Here is a 22,160-nt window from a genome sequence, read left to right on the forward strand (position 1 = left end):
CATTGCTACAGTAAAACTCTTACTATGTATGTGGCTTTTACAATAGCAGCATCAAGCCGACATTAACGGACTATTCTAAATGTGAGTTACAACACAAAACTAAAGCGCAAGAGGGCGCTATGACTCCATTTCCTGTTGATGGCAAGAAGACTCTATTCCCAGTTGCTGATGAAAGCGAATAGTAATTTAAAGATGGCGGAGTGCATGGCAGCACGTTTGACGGCGCAAGAGGAGCAGATAGAGCTCCTCACTCGGGAATTTAGCCTCCTACGAGATGGGTTAAATGGTGGTCCAGAGGTCGCCAGCATTCTCGCCAGTTCTCCGGAGTTGGAGAGCTTACGGAGCGAGAATGAGAAGCTCAAATTTCGTCTCGTGCACCTCCGCCGGGGTCTCCAGGAAGAGCTCGCCCTGGAGGGACAGGGCAAGGGGGGCACAAACAAAGGCCAGGAGAAGACAGGGAAACAACAAGCAAAGAACCGCAATTATGATAATAATAAGGTAGCGAGCTAACCACATTAGTGCATGTCAATTGTGTGGTTGTATGTGGCCTGTAGCGTGCTGTCCTAGTCCAACCAGTAGTTGCCTAGGGAGCATATAGTGGTTACTAAGATAGTGCAGATCGGGAGTAGGCGGAGACATAATCCAGCATCTGCCAGATAATAATACGGTCGTCACTAACTTCCATGGCCACAAAGTAAGTCATGATTATGTCTAAACCCCGACCATTTATACAATGTATCTTCTTAAAAACGACCACCCCCTCATCACTGTCAAACGCTCCCCAAAACACTAATGCGAGAAGGATATTGACCTCATCCCTTCAGTAGAGGATGCCTGGTCGTTCTTTAAAAGTAATTTCCTCACCATCTTAAATAAGCATGCCCCTTTCAAAAAATGTAGAACTAAGAACAGATATAGCCCTTCGTTCACTCCAGACCTGACTGCCCTCGACCAGCACAAAAAACATCCTGTGGCGGACTGCACTAGCATCGAATAGTCCCCGCAATATGCAACTTGTCAGGAAAGCAAAGGCTAGCTTTTTCAAACAGAAATGTGCATCCTGTCGCTCTAACTCCAAAACGTTTTGGAACACAGTAAAGTCCATGGAGAATAAGAGCACCTCCTCCCACTGCACTGAGGCTAGGAAACACTTTCACCACCAATAAATCCACGATAAATGAGAATTTCAATAAGCATTTCTCTACGGCTGGCCATGCTTTCCTTCTGGCTTCCCCAACCCTGGCCAACAGCTCTGCACCCCCAGCAGCTACATGCCCAAGCCTCCACCCTCTCCTTCACCCAAATCCAAATAGCAGATGTTCTGAAAGAGCTGCAAAACCTGGACCCGTACAAATCAGCTGGGCTAGATAATCTGGACCTTCTCTTTCTAAAATTATCCACCGCTATTGTTGCACCGCCCTATTACCAGTCTGTTCAACCTCTCTTTCGTATTGTCCGAGATTCCTAAAGATTGGAAAGCTGCCGCGGTCATCCTCTTCAAAGGGGGTGACACTCTAGACCCAAACTGTTAGACGTCTATCCATCCTGCCCTGCCTTTCTAAAGTCTTCGAAAGCCAAGTTAACAAACAGATCACTGACCATTTAGAATCCCACCGTACCTTCTCCGCTGTGCAATCCGGTTTCAGAGCTGGTCACGGGTGCACCTCAGCCACGCTCAAGGTACTAAACGATATAACTGCCATCGATAAAATACAGCTGCCGTCTTCATCGACCTGGCCAAGGCTTTTGAATCTGTCAATCACCGTATTCTTATCGGCAGACACAACAGCCTTAGTTTCTCAAATGACTGCCCCGCCTGGTTCACCAACTACTTCTCTGATAGAGTTCAGTGTGTCAAATTGGAGGGCCTGTTGTCTGGACCTCTGGCAGTCTCTATGGGGGAACCACAGGGTTCAATTCTCGGGCCGACTCTTTTCCCTATATATTAACGATGTCGGTCTTGCTGTGGGTGATTCCTTGATCCACCTCTACGCAGACACACCATTCTGTATACATCTGGCTCTTCTTTGGGCACTGTGTTAACTAACCTCCAGACGAGCTTCTATGCCATACAACACTACTTCCGTGGCCTCCAACTGCTCTTAAACGCTAGTAAAACTAAATGCATGCTCTTCAACCGATCGCTGCCTGCACCCGCCCGACTAGCGTCACTATTCTGGACGGTTCTGACTTAGAATATGTGGACAACTACAAATACCTAGGTGTCTGGCTAGACTGTAAACTCTCCTTCCAGACTCATATTAAGCATCTCCAATCCAAAATAAAATCTAGAATTGGCTTCCTATTTCGCACAAAGCATCATTCACTCACGCTGCCAAACACCCTCGTTATACTGACTATCCTACTGATCCTAGACTTTGGCGATGCCATTTACAAAATAGCCTCCAACATTCTACTCAGCAAATTGGATGCAGTCTATCACGGTGTCATCCGTTTTGTCACCAAAGCCCCATATACCACCCACCACTGCGACTTGTATGCTCTCGTCGGCTGGCCCTCGCTACATATTCGTCATCAGACCCACACGCTCCAGGTCATCTATAAGTCTTTGCTAGGTTAAGCTCTGCCTTATCTCAGCTCACTGGTCACCATAACAACAACCACCCGTAGCACGCGCTCCAGCAGGTACATCTCACTGGTGATCCCCAAAGCCAGCACCTCCTTTGGTCACCTTTCCTTCCAGTTCTTTGCTGCCAATGACTGGAACGAATTGCAAAAATCTCTGAAGTTGGAGACTTATCTCCCTCACTAACTTTAAGAATCAGCTATCTGGGCAGCTTACCGATCGCTGCAGCTGTACACAGCCCATCTGTAAATAGCCCATCCAACTACTTACCTCATCCCCATATTGTTTTTATTTACTATTTTTTTCTCTTTTGCACACCAGTATTTCTACTTGCACATCTATCACTCCAGTGTTCATTTGCTAAATTGTAATTGCTTCACTACTGTGGCCTATTTATTGGCCACACTGTATATAGATTTTTCTATTGTGTTATTGACTGTACTTTTGTTTATCCCACGTGTAACTCTGTTTTTTGTCTCACTGCTTTGCTTTGTCTTGGCCAAGTCGCAGTTGTAAATGAGAACTTGTTCTCAACTGGCCTACCTGGTAAAATAAAGGTGAAATGTAAAAAATGATTTTAGACCTAACCACGCTGCCAACCTTTTGCCTAACCCTCCCCTGCCCCTGGTCTCGAAATAGGTTGACAGCTCGGTGTGTAGTCCACTGAACATGCTTATGCAACATCATATGGCTATAAGACAACAGTTATTTATTGTGGTTTACACTGAGTAGAATGTCAATAACAATATTTGCATGTTTTTGTTCACATATAAACCAAACCTTTGAATTTACACATCTGTTCAGGCAGCAACTCATGAGACTAAACCTGTTGTTGATAAGGAGAAGCCAGAGAACATCAAGAAGGCGGCACATGGAGGGGTTGGTGGCAGAGAGGTAATGATTAGGAACATTACCTCCCAAAGGTCCAATATCCCACACATCTATTCTAGAAGTCCCATGCATGCAATAAAGCGCTCCTTCAAAGTTGTGCAATATCCTTACCAATACCCAAATAATTCCCCCCAGTTTCTTTCCCTAAGTTCCTATAAATCACCATGTTACTCTTTCCAGCTGAAACCTTGGCCTGGCTACATCTCGGAGCGCATGCAGCTGTATGAGGAGCTGAAAAAGGAGAGCGATGCCCTGCTGGCCAGGAGAGCAGCAGACAGCCAGCCCATCACTGTGGAGCTGCCAGATGGACGCAGGGTGGAGGGTCAGGCCTGGGTCACTACCCCCTACCAGCTGGCCTGTGGCATCAGGTGAGGGATCTGGAGCTTATCTTGGACCATGATATCCCTGTCCCATATCTTTTTGTGCTGTGCAGTCAACTCCTATGGCAATTGTCATTGCAAAAACATTCATAGAAGTTGGCAGCATAGACAAATCTGGGACAAGGAGGATCATGATGTTACTGGGAGACATCAGTTGCACCCTTCTGTCTTTGCCATTGTTTGTAGCAACACATGAGAACTATGTGGTGATGGTGGTATATCGTATTTCTCCCAGTCAGGGCTTGGCTGACAATGCAGTGATTTCCCGGGTGAACGGGGACCTGTGGGACCTGGATAGACCTCTGGAGAAGAGCTGCTCACTGGAGATCCTGCGCTTTGACAATGACGATGCCCAGGCTGTGAGTATAATGTGCCCTCTGGGCTATCATACTCTCTAATCTCTATCGTCTTTGTTATTGGAAGTAGTAACAGAGATGTTTGCACTCCTTGTTTCAGGTGTACTGGCACTCCAGTGCTCACATCCTTGGTGAGGCCATGGAGCGTTTCTATGGAGGCTGTTTGTGTTATGGACCACCCATTGAGAATGGCTTCTACTATGACATGTTCCTCGATGGACCCCAGTAAGCATCTATCATTGTTAAGAAAAAACGCTTCCATTCTCCTTTATAAAGTAATGAGCAGAAATGATACAGAGCTGGTGTAGTGAGTAGCCTATGACAGGTGTGTTGTTACTGAGGGTTCTGTTTGACCTGTGTCCTGTCCTGGCCAGGGGTGTGTCGAGTACAGAGTTTGAGTACCTGGAGGTGCTGTGCAAGTCTGTGGTGAAGGAGAAACAGCCCTTCGAGAGGCTGGAGGTCAGCAAGGAGACCCTACTGAAGATGTTCAAGGTGAGAGGAGAGGAGCTCTACACTACATTGGCATCTCTCCACCCTCTGAAAGATTGTAGCTCGATTATATAATGTTTTATAGATGTTTCTTGTTAATTTGGATTGTGAGTAGATCAGCAGCAATTGGTATTTATTTTTTCCCCAATCTGTTTGCGTACATATTTTCAGTACAACAAATTCAAGTGTCGCATTCTGAATGAGAAAGTCACCACACCCACTACAACAGTCTACAGGTAAGCAGCTCATGATGTGTAGTTGTAAATCACAGAATATTATTTGGTGAACACCAAATATTCAGAAGACTGGTTTAACATGTTGGTGAATTTGATGAACAGAAATAGGACTGCACTCCGGTAAATTAATTAAAATTAAAATTTTTATCGCTGCACAAACATTTCGGGTATGAGCCTTTCAGTGTGCAAGGCAATAGCAATCAATGTCACACCAACAAGACCACACAGGTGGGCATAATTATCAATTCAGCCAGTATTGTCCCAATCAAGATATCCAGCAGAGGGAGCTTTCGGGGAAACGTGACGATCTAATATAGATCTATAGACACACAATACAAATACATGATGTCATTACTTAAATATTTGGCATATTTATAACCTACTACAAAAAAAGCAAGAAAAAGACCATTCCTCATTAAGGCCTGCTGGGGCAAGAGTGGCCAAGCGGTCTATCCAATATGTCCCTCATTGGAGAGGTAATTGATCCCTATCTACTCCCCTACGTGGCGCTTTCACCAATTCAATGCCCATATAATGCACTTAGTTCATGATTATTGCTGTTGATATTTCTGGCAACAGGTAATTATTTTTCCATCATGGTTTCGAATGGAGCTCTTATGCTCACATATCCTTGTCTTAAGTTCCTGTTTGGTCTTACCCACAACATTAAAGTCACAGGAACACACTTAAGTAGATATACAACATATTTTGTGTTACATGTTATTCTACCTCAAACCTTTATCCTCCCACTCGAATGGGGATGGATAAGAGTTCCCTCTGATCATGGCATAACAGTGGAGAGTTGTGACCAGGAAACTGCCACTTGGAATGATGAAATGCAATGCTTTTCTTATTAGGCAAATCTGACTGTACTAAATAATCTCTTTCAATTTGAGTGTCTCTTATAGCAAGACCTCGGGAGGGATTCAAACGCTTTACCAAAGCTGGGGTCGCTGTGTCATCTGTGCCAATGTCTATTAACCATTTCCTTGATCGACCTTGAAATGGGACTGAAGGTCAACACAAAAGCTAAGAGGGAGGAGAGGGATTCCTTTGACGTGGTTGCAATAATGCATTCCATTCAGTTTGTCTTACTCTCAAGGCAATTGTCCAATAATTATTCTTTATACCCTCTTGTTTTGAATCATTCACATAAATCTTTGGAATGTACATCAAATTCTAAACCGGTCACAAATGAGAAGGATTAGGCTTTCATATATTATGGTAAAAAAATAATGTTTTTATGAATTTGAAGACCCTCACTGGTCCATGCCCTGCTAAAATTTTTTTTTTTTACTGTTTTAGATGTGGGCCTCTGATTGACCTGTGTCGTGGGCCCCATGTAAGACACACAGGAAAGATTAAAGCCTTGAAGATCTACAAGGTATGTGACATGATGCACACACAATATCCACACACAATATCCAATCATTTCTTAAGCTGAAAAACAGTGTCACAGTATCTCCTCTCCGCTCCTTTCTTGTAATATCGACAGAACTCTTCTACGTACTGGGAGGGCCGTTCGGACATGGAGACCCTGCAGCGTATCTATGGCATCTCCTTCCCAGACTCCAAGATGCTGAAGGAGTGGGAACGCTTTCAGGAGGAGGCTAGGAACAGAGACCATCGGAAGATTGGAAAGGTTAGTCCTCACTGTGGGGTGGTCACTTGACTGAGGAAGACTAGTTGGTTTTGGTTTCTTAACACAGCCATTGAAAGAGACCCTCAATTAATATAATGAGATATGTTCATATATACGGAACAAAAATATAAATGCAACATGTAACAATTTCAAAGTTACATGTTACATGTTGAATTCAAAGTTTCATATAAGGAAATCGGTCAATTGAAATAAATAAATTATGCCCTAATCTATGGATTTTACATGACTGGGCAGGGGTGCAGCCATGGGTGTGACTAGGAGGGCAGAGGTCCACCTTTTTTTTCCCACAAAAGGGCTTCATTACAAACATACTTTTTGGGGTTCTTTTTTATTTACTTTTATCCAAAGTGAGTTACAGAACTGCCAACATTGAAAGTGACAAATCACTCTAATTTACTTTGTATTTTACAAACCGACCTAAAGGCGCCAGCAAGCTTTAGTTCGCCTGGTGGCAAACCTTCGCTTGGAAAACGAGAAAAAGTGTAAATAAACTCAGCAAAAAAAGAAACGTCTTCTTACTGTCAACTGTGTTTTTTTTCAGCAAACTTAACATGTGTAAATATTTGTATGAACATAAGATTCAACAACTGAGACAAACTGAACAAGTTCCACAGACATGTGACTAACAGAAATGGAATAATATGTCCCTGAACAAAGGGGGGAGGGTCAAAATCAAAAGTAACAGTCAGTATCTGGTGTGGCCACCTATGCATTAAGTACTGCAGTGAATCTCCTCCTCATAGACTGCACCAGATTTGCCAGTTCTTGCTGTGAGATGTTACACCACTCTTCCACCAAGGTACCTGCAAGTTCCCAGACATTTCTGGGGGGGAATGGCCCTAGCCCTCTCACCCTCTGATCCAACAGGTCCCAGACATGCTCAATGGGATTGAGATCTGGGCTCTTCGCTGGCCATGGCAGAACACTGACATTCCTGTCTTGCAGGAAATCATGCACAGAACGAGTAGTATGGCTGGTGGCATTGTCATGCTGGAGGGTCATGTCAGGATGAGCCGGCAGGAAGGGTACCACATGAGGGAGGAGGATGTCTTCCCTGTAACGCACAGCGCTGAGATTGCCTGCAATGACAACAAGCTCAGTCCGATGATGCTGTGACACACCGCCCCAGACCATGACGGACCCTCCACCTCCAAATCGATCCCGCTCCAGAGTACAGGCCTAGGTGTAACGCTCATTCCTTCAAGGATTAATGCGAATCCGACCATCATCCCTGGTGAGACAAAACCGCGACTCGTCAGTGAAGAGCACTTTTTGCCAGTCCTGTCTGGTCCAGCGGCGGTGGGTTTGTGCCCATAGACAACGTTGTTAGGCGTCTCACAGTACGGACATTGCAATTTATTTCCCTGGCCGCATCTGCAGTCCTTATGCCTCCTTCCAGCATGCCGAAGACATGTTCACGCAGATGAGCAGGGACCCTGGGCATCTTTCTTTTGGTGTTTTTCAGAGTCCGTAGAAAGGTCTCTTTTGAGACGCAGTAGCCAGTATACACTTCCTCAAAATAGTCAGAATTAATCTAAGAAAACTCAAGAAATCTGTTATTAATTTTTACGTTTTTGCCGAGGAGATCTTAGTCACATAATTTTACATCTAACTTAGATGCTTGGTGCAGTATTTCCAATGAAGAAATGTGCATGAAAACTAGTCTCTAGTTGAATAACAAAGAATTTATTGAAGAATCCCTAAAGTTGACCACTCATGGACGAAGGGGCATATACTTCGGCTTCCAAAGTTCGGCTGGTCTCAAAAAAATGCTGTGCCCAAACAGCCGAAAAAACCCTTACGGAAGGCCAAAACGAAGAAAACATCATAATGTCTTCATAATATATGCACAAACTCTTCAGAACTTTCGACTAGGAAGTATGCAGACGCTTTAAGCACTGCATGCTTACTGTTGTTGCTTGGTTGTTCCTGTGGGGGGTGCTGTGTGTCTAATTGCATGATGTATCAGTGAGTCATACTATGTGAGCTCCAGCTGGTCCTCAGGCAGGCTTGATCTATCCTCCCTGCGGGAGACACAGATGGCAGCAACCCCACGGCCCGGCCACAGCTGATTACAACACAACACTGATCTCTCTATTAAACCATGGACTCACTGCTGCTTTTATTTTCATTGTTGTTATCCAGGGGGACAAAGTCTAAAGTAATTTTTAAACATGTTACTCCTATGATGGTGTGATCCTTTTCATTTAGAAGTTGAAGGTTTAGAAGTAGAGGACATGTCTGTGGGTGTCGTTCATGGACAGATTTGCTGTCGTTTGATTTAACTTCTTCCCCACAGAGAGGATGAGCTGCCTCACTATCTGTAACTGTCAATCTGTGAAGTCTTTAAGCTTCCTCTCTGTTTGTCTCTACTGTACAACAGGAGCAGGAACTGTTTTTTTTCCATGACTTGAGCCCTGGCAGCTGCTTCTTCCTCCCGCGTGGAGCCTACCTGTACAACACACTCACTGACTTCATCAGGGTAAGATGAGACCAACCAGCCTCAACCACCTACATCTAATCACAGCCAAAAAGCAATCTGTCCATCTTCTGCCAATATACAACAATACCCACCTGTAGAATTCACAATTACAGCATGATCATGAACTACTTTGGTTCTTTATAACCATAGTAACCGAAAGGATGCTGAAGTTAAGTACCACTCAGTCTTGCTGTGATCTGGTGAATGTACTTTGCAGGAGGAATACTGTAGAAGAGGTTTTCAGGAGGTGGCCTCTCCTAACATCTATAACAGTAAGCTGTGGGAGACTTCTGGCCACTGGCAGCACTACAGCGACAACATGTTCTCCTTCCCAGTGGAGCAGGACGTCTTTGCACTGAAGCCCATGAACTGTCCTGGACACTGGTAGGTACATTGGTTTGTTATTTGGCCGATTTCCCAGATACGTTTTAAGACTGGTCCTGGACTAAAAACCAACTCCGTGGCCTTGTAGTTAGTGTCCATCCGCCCTGAGGTTGGGAGTTTAATCCCCGGCCAAGTTATACCAAAAACGGTAAAAATGGGACCCAATGTGTCTGCTTGGAACTCAGCATTAGGAGATAGATTGGGGGTAAGTCCCGCAATAGACTAGCGTCCTCTACGGGGGGTGTACTTCTACATCAAGCTGCCTCATGCTGCAGAAACAGGAGATGCAAAGCTACTTGATTACTTACTAAACTAAAAACCATGCTCAATGGAGAATATCCACTGAAATGACATTACTCCAAGACTAGGCTTAACCTTTGTCTGGGAAACTGGCCCTCCCTATATGTTATTGGTTGATATGAAGGTATGATGGCTTATAAGGAAGGGACTTTCAAAGCATTTATGTAACCTTAACTACTCCCACTGCTTCAGCTGCATATCTTCTCATCCATCACCCTCTTTTTCCGTCCACCTTCTCCTGGATCCTCCCATCCTCTTCTTTCTCAGTCTGATGTTCAGCCACAGACCTCGGTCGTGGAGGGAGCTGCCTCTGAGACTGGCTGATTTTGGGGTGCTCCATAGGAATGAGCTATCAGGGACACTGACTGGCCTTACGAGGGTGCGCCGCTTCCAACAGGATGACGCTCACATCTTCTGCACCATGGAACAGGTACAGTTGAAGTCGGAAGTATACATACACCTTAGCCAAATACACCTTAGCCAAAAACTCAGTTTTTCAGAATTCCTGACATTTAATCCTAGTAAAAATTCCCTTCTTAGTTCAGTTTGGATCACCACTTTATTTTAAGAATGTGTTGAGGGAATGATTTATTTCAGGTTTTATTTCTTTCATCACATTCCCAGTGGGTCAGAAGTTTATATACACTCAATTAGTATTTGGTAGCATTGCCTTTAAATGGTTTAACTTCGGTCAAACGTTTCAGGTAGCCTTCCACAAGCTTCCCACAATAAATTGGGAGAATTCTGGCCCATTCCTCCTGACAGAGCTGTTGGAACTGAGTCAGGTTTGTAGGCCTCCTTGCTCGTACACGCTTTTTCAGTTCTGCCCACAACTTTTTAATAGGATTGAGGTCAGGGCTTTGTGATGGCCACTCCAATACCTTAACTTTGTTGTCCTTAGGCCATTTTGCCACAACTTTGGAAGTATGCATGGGGTCATTGTCCATTTGGAAGACCCATTTGCGATCAAGGTTTAACTTCCTGACTAATGTCTTGAGATGTTGCTTCAGTTTATACACTGCTCAAAATAATAAAGGGAACACTTAAACAACACAATGTAACTCCAAGTCAATCGCACTTCTGTGAAATCAAACTGTCGACTTAGGAATCAACACTGATTGAATTTCACATGCTGTTGTGCAAATGGAATAGACAACAGGTGGAAATTATAGGCATTGAGCAATACACCCCCAATAAAGGAGTGGTTCTGCAGGTGGGGACCACAGACCACTTCTCAGTTCCTATGCTTCCTGGCTGATGTTTTGTTCACTTTTGAATGCTGGCGGTGCTTTCACTCTAGTGGTAGCATGAGACGGAGTCTACAACCCACACAAGTGGCTCAGGTAGTGCAGCTCATCCAGGATGGCACATCAATGCGAGCTGTGGCAAGAAGGTTTGCTGTGTCTGTCAGCATAGTGTCCAGAGCATGGAGGCGCTACCAGGAGACAGGCCAGTACATCAGGAGACGTGGAGGAGGCCGTAGGAGGGCAACAACCCAGCAGCAGGACCGCTACCTCCGCCTTTGTGCAAGAAGGAGCAGGAGGAGCACTGCCAGAGCCCTGCAAAATGACCTCCAGCAGGCCACAAATGTGCATGTGTCTGCTCAAACGGTCAGAAACAGACTCCATGAGGGTGGTATGAGGGCCCGACGTCCACAGGTGGGGGTTGTGCTTACAGCCCAACACCGTGCAGGACGTTTTGCATTTGCCAGAGAACACCAAGATTGGCAAATTCGCCACTGGCGCCCTGTGCTCTTCACAGATGAAAGCAGGTTCACACTGAGCACATGTGACAGTCTGGAGACACAGTGGAGAACGTTCTGCTGCCTACAACATCCTCCAGCATGACCAGTTTGGCGGTGGGTCAGTCATGGTGTGGGGTGGCATTTCTTTGGGGGGCTGCACAGCCCTCCATGTGCTCACCAGAGGTAGCCTGACTGCCATTGGGTACCGAGATGAGATCCTCAGACCCTTTGTGAGACCATATGCTGGTGCGGTTGGCCCTGGGTTCCTCCTAATGCAAGACAATGCTAGACCTCATGTGGCTGGAGTGTGTCAGCAGTTCCTGCAAGAGGAAAGCATTGATGCTATGGACTGGCCCGCCCGTTCCCCAGACCTGAATCCAATTGAGCACATCTGGGACATCATGTCTCGCTCCATCCACCAACGCCACGTTGCACCACAGACTGTCCAGGAGTTGGCGGATGCTTTTGTCCAGGTCTGGGAGGAGACCATCCGCCACCTCATCAGGAGCATGCCCAGGCGTTGTAGGGAGGTCATACAGGCACGTGGTGGTCACACACACTACTGAGCCTCATTTTGACTTGTTTTAAGGACATTACATCAAAGTTGGATCAGCATGTAGTGTGGTTTTTTTCCACTTTAATTTTGAGTGTGACTCCAAATCCAGACCAAATTTGATTTCCATTGACAAGTTTTGTGTGATTTTGTTGTCAGCACATTCAACTATGTAAAGAAAATAATATTTAATACTCCTTACTATTTTTATTTTTTGTTGTTGAATTTTACCCCTTTTTCTCCCCAATTTCGTAGTGTTCAATTGTTGTAGTAGCTACTATATTGTCTCATCGCTAGAACTCCCGTACGGGCTCAGGAGAGACGAAGGTTGAAAGTCATGCGTCCTCCGATACACAACCCAACCTAGCCGCACTGCTTCTTAACACAGCGCTCATTCAACCCGGAAGCCAGCCGCACCAATGTGTTGGAGGAAACACAGTGCACCTGGCAACCTTGGTTAGCGCGCACTGTGCCCGGCCCGCCACAGGAGTCGCTGGTGTGCGATGAGACAAGGACATCCCTACCGACCAAGCCCTCCCTAACCCGGACGACGCTAGGCCAATTGTGCATCGCCCTACGGACCTCCCAGTCGCGGCCGGTTACGACAGAGCCTGGGCGCGAACCCAGGGTCTCTGATGGCACAGCTGGCGCTGCAGTACAGCGCCCTTAACCACTGCGCCACCCGGGAGGCCACTCCTTACTATTTAAAGAGAATTTCCCCTCTCTGATACAAAAACTCAAGGCAAACATACTATTTTGGAGAACTCTCCCAATTTCTCTGCCCGGAAGAATTAATGCCATTAAAATGGTCTTCCTCCCACAACTGCTCTACCTATATCAGAACATCCCAGTATTCTTACCTAAATCCTCTCATAAACACCTGGACTCAATTATCAATCCTTTCATCTGGGATTATAAAACACACAGGATAGCTAAAAAACACCTCTGTAAATCCAAGATGGAAGGAGGATTGTCTCTCCCAAATTTTATATTTTATTACTGGGCCGCTAACCTCCGCGTTGTTACGTTTCTGCTGGATGACGCACTTCCGGCATCCAGCTGGCTTACTATGGAGCGTGAGGAATGTCACCCCTTCTCTATTGGCGCTGTGATTTTGTCGCCTGTCAATCTGGAGATGTCACTTTATTGTAACAATCCTTTTATACATAGCACAGTCCGAATCTGGAAGCAAATTAAAGTCCACTTTGAGCTTAGACCAATGTCATTCATGCTCCCTGTTGCCAGGAATCCCTCCTTTGCCCCCTCTAACATTGATAACACCTTTGAGCGATGGGGAGAGCTGGGGATAAGTACCATAGGGGATTTATACATAGAAGGGACCTTTGCTTCCTTTGAGTTGCTGAGGGAAACTTATAATCTTCCCAGAAGTAATTTTTTCAGATACCTACAAATTAGAGACTACGTTAGAAAACACCTCCCAACATTTGGGAATGCTAAACCTTCCATGTTTGACGGATGCATAAAAATATGCCCCACCTCAGATAAACTGATATTGCGTCTATATGATGCTTTTCAATCTGTTAGCACACTTTCTACAGATGCCATCAAGGCAAAATGGGAGGAAGAACTAGGGACTGACATAATCGGTGGCAGACTGGGAAGAGAGCTTGGAGTATATCCACACATGCTCCATTAATTCCAGACATCGTCTCATACAATTCAAGGTATTACACAGTTTACACTATTCCAAAACTAAACTGCATAGGATATTTCCTGATACATCCCCTACATGTGATAAATGTCAGGCTGCGCAGGGTACACTACTCCACTGCTTTGCCCTATGCTCTAGCTTGCATGGTTATTGGCGTGGAATTTTTGGGATCCTCTCTGAAGTTTTGGAGACTTCAATAGATCCAGACCTGCTTCTGATAATCCTGGGAGTATCTGAGTCCCTAAACGGATTAACCAACCCCCAAAAACAACTAATCTCGTACGGTCTCATTTCAGCAAAAAAACTAATCTTGTTGTTTTGGAAAAGGAGGGAAGCGCCCTCTACCAAATTATGGCTCAGTGAATTGGCAAACACTGTACACTTAGAAAGAATTAGATATATTCTGAACAATAAATTATCAACATTTGATCAAATCTGGCAGCCTTTCCTCTCCTACTTGGACGAGTCGGCACTGTGAATTTGTACTTATTAATGCACTCTCAATTGTAATATTTTAATCTACCTTTGGGCAGCATGTACTGGCCCTGCCACCCGAGCAGTTGGGGGGGACATCTGCCCTCTTTCTTTCTACATGTCCTTGTTTTGTATGTCGTGTTTTGTATTATTTGTTTTGCACCCAGAACTCTGGGTCTTGTTGTTCCTGTATGCTCTTTTATGTTTAGATAAGAATTGTATACCTGTCTTGTATACCTATACACCATTCTTGTGTGTGTTTTAATAAAAAATATTTGAAACAGAAGAAAATAATATTTCATTCATTCATATCTAGGATGTGTTATTTTAGTGTTCCCTTTATTTGTTTGAGCAGTGTATACACATCATTTGTCCCTCTCATGATGCCATCTATTTTGTGAAGTGCACCAGTCCCTCCTGCAGCAAAACACCCCCACAACATGATGCTGCCATCTCTGTGCTTCACGGTTGGGATGGTGTTCTTCAGCTTGCAAGCCTCCCCCTTTTTCCTCCAAACATAACTATGGTCATTATGGCCAAACAGTTCTATTTTTGTTTCATCAGACCAGAGGACATTTCTCAAAAAATACGATCTTTGTCCCCATGTGCAGTTGCAAACCATAGTCTGGCTTTTTTATGGCGATTTTGGAGCAGTGGCTTCTTCCTTGCTGAGCGGCCTTTCGGCTTATGTCGATATAGGACTCATTTTACTGTGGATATAGATACTTTTGTACCTGTTTCCTCCAGCATCTTCACAAGGTCCTTTGGTGTTGTTCTGGGATATATTTGCACTTTTCTCACCAAAGTACGTCCATCTCTAAGAGACAAAAGGCGTCTCCTTCCTGAATGGTATGACTGGTGCGTGGTCCCATGATGTTTATACTTGCGTACTATTATTTGTACAGATGAACGTGGTACCTTCAGGCATTTGGAAATTGCTCCCAAGGATGAACCAGACTTGTGGAGGTCTACAATTTTTTTTCTGAGGTCTTGGCTGATTTCTTCTGATTTTCCCATGATGTCAAGCAAAGAGGTGCTGAGTTTGAAGGTAGGCCTTAAAATACATCCACAGGTACACCTCCAACAGGCTAAATGACATCATTTGAGTCAATCAGAAGCTTCTAAAGCCATGACATCTTCTGGAATTTTCCAAGGTGTTTAAAAGCACAGTCAACTTAGTGTATGTAAACTTTTGACCCACTGGAATTGTGATACAGTGAATAATCTGTCTGTAAACAGTAGTTGGAAAAATGACATGTCATGTAAAAAGTAGACGTCCTACCCGACTTCCCAAAACTATAGTTTGACAACAAGAAATTTTGTGGAGTGGTTGAAAAATGAGTTTTAATGACTCCAACCTAAGTGTATGTAAACTTCCGATTTCAACTGAGGGTGACCAGACCAGCTATGGCTATTGAAGAGGAACATCTTATTAAAGTAGCTAGGTACCAGGGTTGGGGTCAACTTCAAATCGGGAAGTAAATGGACATTTCTGTTCCAATTTTCCTTATTTCTTCATGAAATGGAATTGACACCAACCCTGCTGGGTACTTAACCTCCTCGCCATTCAGATGACCCTCTGTATTCCCTTTCTCTTTCTTGCAGATTGAGTCTGAGATGAAGGGCTGTCTGGACTTCCTCCGCTGTGTCTATGATGTCTTTGGCTTCTCTTTCCAGCTGCACCTTTCAACCCGTCCAGAGAAGTACCTAGGAGATATCGCTGTCTGGAACCAGGCTGAGAAGGTAAAATTAAATATGCGTGTCCATGAAATATTCCTGAAATGTCACATAAAGAAACATAATTTAAAGGAAGAATGCCCCAGGATGCATTTTGAAATGTACGTTAATGGATTCCCTCTGTTTAAAAGCAACTGGAGAACAGCCTGAATGAGTTTGGGGAACCATGGAAACTAAACCCTGGAGACGGTGCTTTCTATGGGCCCAAGGTTTGTATTACATCAGCTGATATTTCCTTGCTGTATATTTTCTTCACCCCTTCAATTAAATAAGGTCTAGAATTCTCAGGAAATCAATTTAATTAAAGGTTTGTACTTATTATAGCCATGGATATTTCCCTGATAGATATTGCATTTCCCCTTCAATGAAATAAGGTCTAAAACTCTCAGGGAGGAAAACCATGTAATACTTTTGTTGTGCCATTTCAGATTGACATTAAGATCAAAGATGCTATTGGCCGGTATCATCAATGTGCAACCATTCAGCTGGACTTCCAGCTTCCTATCCGCTTTAACCTGACCTTTGTGGGGTGAGTGAGTCACCTAACTGGGGCGGCAGTGTAGCCTAGTGGTTAGAGCGTTGGACTAGTAACCGGAAGGTTGCAAGTTCAAGCACCCGAGCTGACAAGGTACAAAACTGTCGTTCTGCACCTGAACAGGCAGTTAACCCACTGTTCCCAGGCCGTCATTGAAAATAAGAATTTGTTCTTAACTGACTTGCCTGGTTAAATAAAGGTAAAAAAAAAAAAAAAAAAAAAATCAAACTAGATGTGACACAATGCTGAGTCTGTATCCTGTTATAGGAAGCAAGATTAGTCATTAATCCCTCCTTCAGTATGAGTTCTCACCTGAACACTTTGTAAATCAAATGTATTTATATAGCTCTTCGTACATCAGCTGATATCTCAAAGTGCTGTACAGAAACCCAGCCTAAAACCCCAAACAGCAAGCAATGCAGGTGTAGAAGCACGGTGGCTAGGAAAAACTCTCTAGAAAGGCCGAAACCTAGAGAGGAACCAGGCTATGTAGGGTGGCCAGTCCTCTTCTGGCTGTGCCGGGTGGAGATTATAACAGAACATGGCCAAGATGTTCAAATGTTCATAAATGACCAGCATGGTCGAATAATAATAAGGCAGAACAGTTGAAACTGGAGCAGCAGCACGGCCAGGTGGACTGGGGACAGCAAGGAGTCATCATGTCAGGTCGTCCTGGGGCATGGTCCTAGGGTTCAGGTCCTCCGAGAGAGAAAAAGAGAATTAGAGAGAGCATATGTGGGATGGCCAGTCCTCTTCTGGCTGTGCCGGGTGGAGATTATAACAGAACATGGCCAAGATGGCCAAGATGTTCAAATGTTCATAAATGACCAGCATGGTCGAATAATAATAAGGCAGAACAGTTGAAACTGGAGCAGCAGCACGGCCAGGTGGACTGGGGACAGCAAGGAGTCATCATGTCAGGTAGTCCTGGGGCATGGTCCTAGGGCTTAGGTCCTCCGAGAGAAAGAGAGAGAATTAGAGAACGCACACTTAGATTCACACAGGACACCGAATTGGACAGGAGAAGTACTCCAGATATAACAAACTGACCCTAGCCCCTCGACACATAAACTACTGCAGCATAAATACTGGAGGCTGAGACAGGGGGGGTCAGGAGACACTGTGGCCCCATCAGAGGACACCCCCGGACAGGGCCAAACAGGAAGGATATAACCCCACCCACTTTGCCAAAGCACAGCCCCCACACCACTAGAGGGATATCTTCAACCACCAACTTACCATCCTGAGACGAGGCTGAGTATAGCCCACAAAGATCTCCGCCATGGCACAATCCAAGGGGGGGCACCAACCCAGACAGGATGACCACATCAGTGAATCAACCCAGACTGAAGCATTTCGTATACATTGTTTGTACTAGAAAGTGGACTTAAAAGTCATTTAAATAATTAGATTTAAAGTTGGATTTTTAATGAGGTAGAAAACATTGTGAAGCTCTATAAACAACTGTATAAATTGTATTCAAAAGGGTAAAAAAAAAGAAGTTTTATCTCGATGAGACTAACCTTATTGAGAATTTCTTTTTTTTACCTTTTTGAATATAATTTATATAGTTGTTTATAGAGCTAAAGGTAGAATAAATAATGGTTAAATACATAGTTGTAATTGAGCATGAAGTGGTGCTGTGACTGATATTGTTGTTGAATCCTGTGACATGTAGGAAGGACGGGGATGACAAAGCGAAGCCGGTCATCATCCACCGGGCCATTCTGGGCTCTGTGGAGAGGATGATAGCCATCCTCACTGAGAACTACGCTGGGAAATGGTGAGCTGCAAAGAGGACCAATTCATTTGTTGTGTTACATAATATGCAATCAGACTGGAAAATCAGTCATGTATAAAGATATTTTTCTGCTCTTAAATGTCTTAATCGTGTGTTTGTGTGTGTATATATAGTGTTTTGATTTGCTACTTATCCAGCCATATTGTGTTTCTTCTCCAGGCCCCTTTGGCTGTCCCCACGTCAGGTGATGTTTGTTCCTGTCAACCCTACCTGTGAAGAATATGCCAAGAGGGTAACCCTAGCCTTCTATTTCCGAAACTTGTCTTCCTTTCATATTTCTACAGTTTATGATCAGGGCCGGATTAAGAAATCATAGGCCTTCCCCCTTCCCGGCACATAATTTTCCGTAAACAAATGTGTATCAAGATGCAAATTCAATGCGTGGTAAATGTACTGTTGACAAAAAAGCCTCTTCATAATAAAGCCATAATAACATTTGTCATGTGGCATAGGCTACAGTTGAGCAGAGGCATTTTTAGGATTTCCACATGCAGTGAATTTGTTTTTATCAGGGTCCAAAACAAATCTGCCTTTTACATGACGGAAGACATTAGCTGAATCATTTTAAATAGCACACAACTGACCAAAATGAGTGGCTACTCTGATTGACAAACTGAGATCAATCTGGTCTTGAATTCAAACAAACAATAACCCAGGTCAATGAAGCGACACGCAGGTTGTACAATATTAGGAGGAAATATATACATACATACAATATACAGTGCCTTGCAAAAGTATTCGGCCCCCTTGAACTTTGCAACCTTTTGCCACATTTCAGGCTTCAAACATAAAGATATAAAACTGTATTTTTTTGTGAAGAATCAACAACAAGTGGGGCACAATCATGAAGTGGAACGACATTTATTGGATATTTCAAACTTTTTTAACAAATCAAAAACTGAAAAATTGGGCGTGCAAAATTATTCAGCCCCTTTACTTTCAGTGCAGCAAACTCTCTCCAGAAGTTCAGTGAGGATCTCTGAATGATCCAATGTTGACCTAAATGACTAATGATGATAAATACAATCCACCTGTGTGTAATCAAGTCTCCGTATAAATGCACCTGCACTGTGATAGTCTCAGAGGTCCGTTAAAAGCGCAGAGAGCATCATGAAGAACAAGGAATACACCAGGCAGGTCCGAGATACTGTTGTGAAGAAGTTTAAAGCCGGATTTGGATACAAAAAGATTTCCCAAGCTTTAAACATCCCAAGGAGCACTGTGCAAGCGATAATATTGAAATGGAAGGAGTATCAGACCACTGCAAATCTACCAAGACCTGGCCGTCCCTCTAAACTTTCAGCTCATACAAGGAGAAGACTGATCAGAAATGCAGCCAAGAGGCCCATGATCACTCTGGATGAACTGCAGAGATCTACAGCTGAGGTGGGAGACTCTGTCCATAGGACAACAATCAGTCGTATATTGCACAAATCTGGCCTTTATGGAAGAGTGGCAAGAAGAAAGCCATTTCTTAAAGATATCCATAAAAAGTGTCGTTTAAAGTTTGCCACAAGCCACCTGGGAGACACACCAAACATGTGGAAGAAGGTGCTCTGGTCAGATGAAACCAAAATGTAACTTTTTGGCAACAATGCAAAACGTTATGTTTGGCGTAAAAGCAACACAGCTCATCACCTTGAACACACCATCCCCACTGTCAAACATGGTGGTGGCAGCATCATAGTTTGGGCCTGCTTTTCTTCAGCAGGGACAGGGAAGATGGTTAAAATTGATGGGAAGATGGATGGAGCCAAATACAGGACCATTCTGGAAGAAAACCTGATGGAGTCTGCAAAAGACCTGAGACTGGGACAGAGATTTGTCTTCCAACAAGACAATGATCCAAAACATAAAGCAAAATCTACAATGGAATGGTTCAAAAATAAACATATCCAGGTGTTAGAATGGCCAAGTCAAAGTCCAGACCTGAATCCAATCGAGAATCTGTGGAAAGAACTGAAAACTGCTGTTCACAAATGCTCTCCATCCAACCTCACTGAGCTCGAGCTGTTTTGCAAGGAGGAATGGGAAAAAATTTCAGTCTCTCGATGTGAAAAACTGATAGAGACATACCCCAAGCGACTTACAGCTGTAATCGCAGCAAAAGGTGGCGCTACAAAGTATTAACTTAAGGGGGCTGAATAATTTTGCACGCCCAATTTTCAGTGTTTGATTTGTTAAAAAAGTTTGAAATATCCAATAAATGTCATTCCACTTCATGATTGTGTCCCACTTGTTGTTGATTCTTCACAAAAAAATACAGTTTTATATCTATATGTTTGAAGCCTGAAATGTGGCAAAAGGTCGCAAAGTTCAAGGGGGCCGAATACTTTCGCAAGGCACTGTATATATATATTTTCCTCCTATTGGGCCCCCCATGGGCCTGGGCCGAGGGGCTTCAGCCCTGAATTAAGATGGCCCTGTTCATGATGCTGCACATTCATCATTCCGCTCATCATGATATTAACCTATGTCTGTTGACAGTTCCATTTTATCAGTTCATCTTCCAGTAATTTTTTATGAATTTGTATTTAATGAGTGGTTATTCTGTCCTTCAGATGTGTAAACAGTTTGTGGAGGCCGGATTCATGGCAGACGCTGATCTCGACTCCAGTTGCCTCTTAAACAAGAAGATCCGCAACGCCCAGTTAGCCCAGTACAACTTCATCCTGGGTAAGAAGGATTACTATAGTAGATTTTTTTGGGGGGGCCATTCTTATATTCATGACTTTTACTGTCACAATGTTTGCTAGTATCGAATTTTCTCAGCTGCCAAAAATATGATTGTACTCATCACTACAGAAATGTTGTTGTTGAAAATGTGAGTGTGTTAGGGCAGCTGTGTTTGCTGTGATTTGGCAGTGTGGGGACTGTGAGCTACTTTGTGCTTTGTGTCTTGGCAGTGGTTGGTGAGAAAGAGAAGCTGACTAACAGCGTGAACGTACGTACGAGGGACAACAAGGTTCATGGAGAGCTGTCTGTCTCTGAGGTGTTGGCTCGCCTGACCCTGTTGAAAGAGTCACGTTGCCGGAACGCTGAGGAGGAGTTCTGAGGATAGAGGGTGACCACATGGTTCCCAGAAGACAACATGTTTTATGCCAGATAGTTTTCTCTGTCAACAATAGAAGAACAAAAGGGACATGTTTATGTGAATGCAAGAGGTCTGTGTGGAAAGGATAGACATGGAAAAGGGTAGATTAAATGTATTGACATTTAAAAATAGAATTTTCTAATCAACTGACAGACCCTTTCTGTATTTGGAGAAGTTGAATATGTATGTTTCTTTGATTGTCGAATCAATTTGAAAGAATAGTGTCAGGAAGTGAGAAACAATATTGGTGGTGATGTATTTGGGACAGTAGTGCAGGGTTTCTTCAAACTAGGTCCTAAGGCCCCCCCTGGTTTCCCATTTAGTTTGTTGCCCTAGCACCACACAGCTGATTCAAATAATGAAAGCTTTTTGATAAGTTGGTTATTTGAATCAGCTGTGTAGTGCTAAGGAAAAAAACAAAACATGCACCCATGGGGGGCCCCAGCACCGTTTTTGGGAAACCCTGCAGTAGTGTATGAAAAACCATGCAAGAACATTTTTTTTTACACTAATCTGAAGGATAGAATGTGGATGAAGGAAGATGTCATGAGAATATTATTTATTGGGTTGAGGTTAAGCCAAATAAAACACTTTTGGGAAATATTAAATAAAATCATGAAGAAGCTTTGTCCTCTTGTTGGATTGTGTCTTGGAATAAAATATTGTGCCTCCCCTTTTATTGTTCATTGGAGATGCAAGTAACTTTTTTCATTTGACAAAAAAAAACTACTTTGACCCTCTTGAGGTCTCTGCTCTTGAATTATCTTGACGTCAAGTAGTAA

General features: G+C 43.8%; 1 protein-coding gene across 2 annotated transcripts; it reads left to right on the top strand.

Moving 5' to 3' along the window:
• The first annotated feature begins 167 nt into the window (after window positions 1–167).
• LOC135550783 (threonine--tRNA ligase 1, cytoplasmic-like) lies at window positions 168–22,006 on the top strand. 2 transcript variants are annotated; one of them, XM_064981896.1, is made up of 19 exons: window positions 168–498; window positions 3,392–3,481; window positions 3,659–3,846; window positions 4,094–4,217; window positions 4,315–4,439; window positions 4,589–4,706; window positions 4,875–4,939; window positions 6,245–6,323; window positions 6,435–6,581; window positions 8,986–9,084; window positions 9,302–9,468; window positions 10,036–10,198; window positions 15,817–15,954; window positions 16,080–16,157; window positions 16,377–16,477; window positions 18,162–18,266; window positions 18,444–18,516; window positions 20,846–20,960; window positions 21,191–22,006. In XM_064981896.1, the coding sequence occupies exons 1-19, from the start codon at window positions 169–171 to the stop codon at window positions 21,337–21,339; spliced, it is 2,454 nt and encodes an 817-aa protein (XP_064837968.1). In that variant the 5' UTR covers window position 168; the 3' UTR covers window positions 21,340–22,006. The 2 variants fall into 2 exon arrangements, with proteins under 2 accessions (XP_064837968.1, XP_064837976.1); XM_064981904.1 differs by having other exon boundaries at window positions 3,428–3,481.
• Window positions 22,007–22,160: the final 154 nt, after the last annotated feature.

The sequence above is a fragment of the Oncorhynchus masou genome, chromosome 1 (assembly GCF_036934945.1).
Source record: "Oncorhynchus masou masou isolate Uvic2021 chromosome 1, UVic_Omas_1.1, whole genome shotgun sequence".
Lineage (NCBI taxonomy): Eukaryota > Metazoa > Chordata > Actinopteri > Salmoniformes > Salmonidae > Oncorhynchus > Oncorhynchus masou.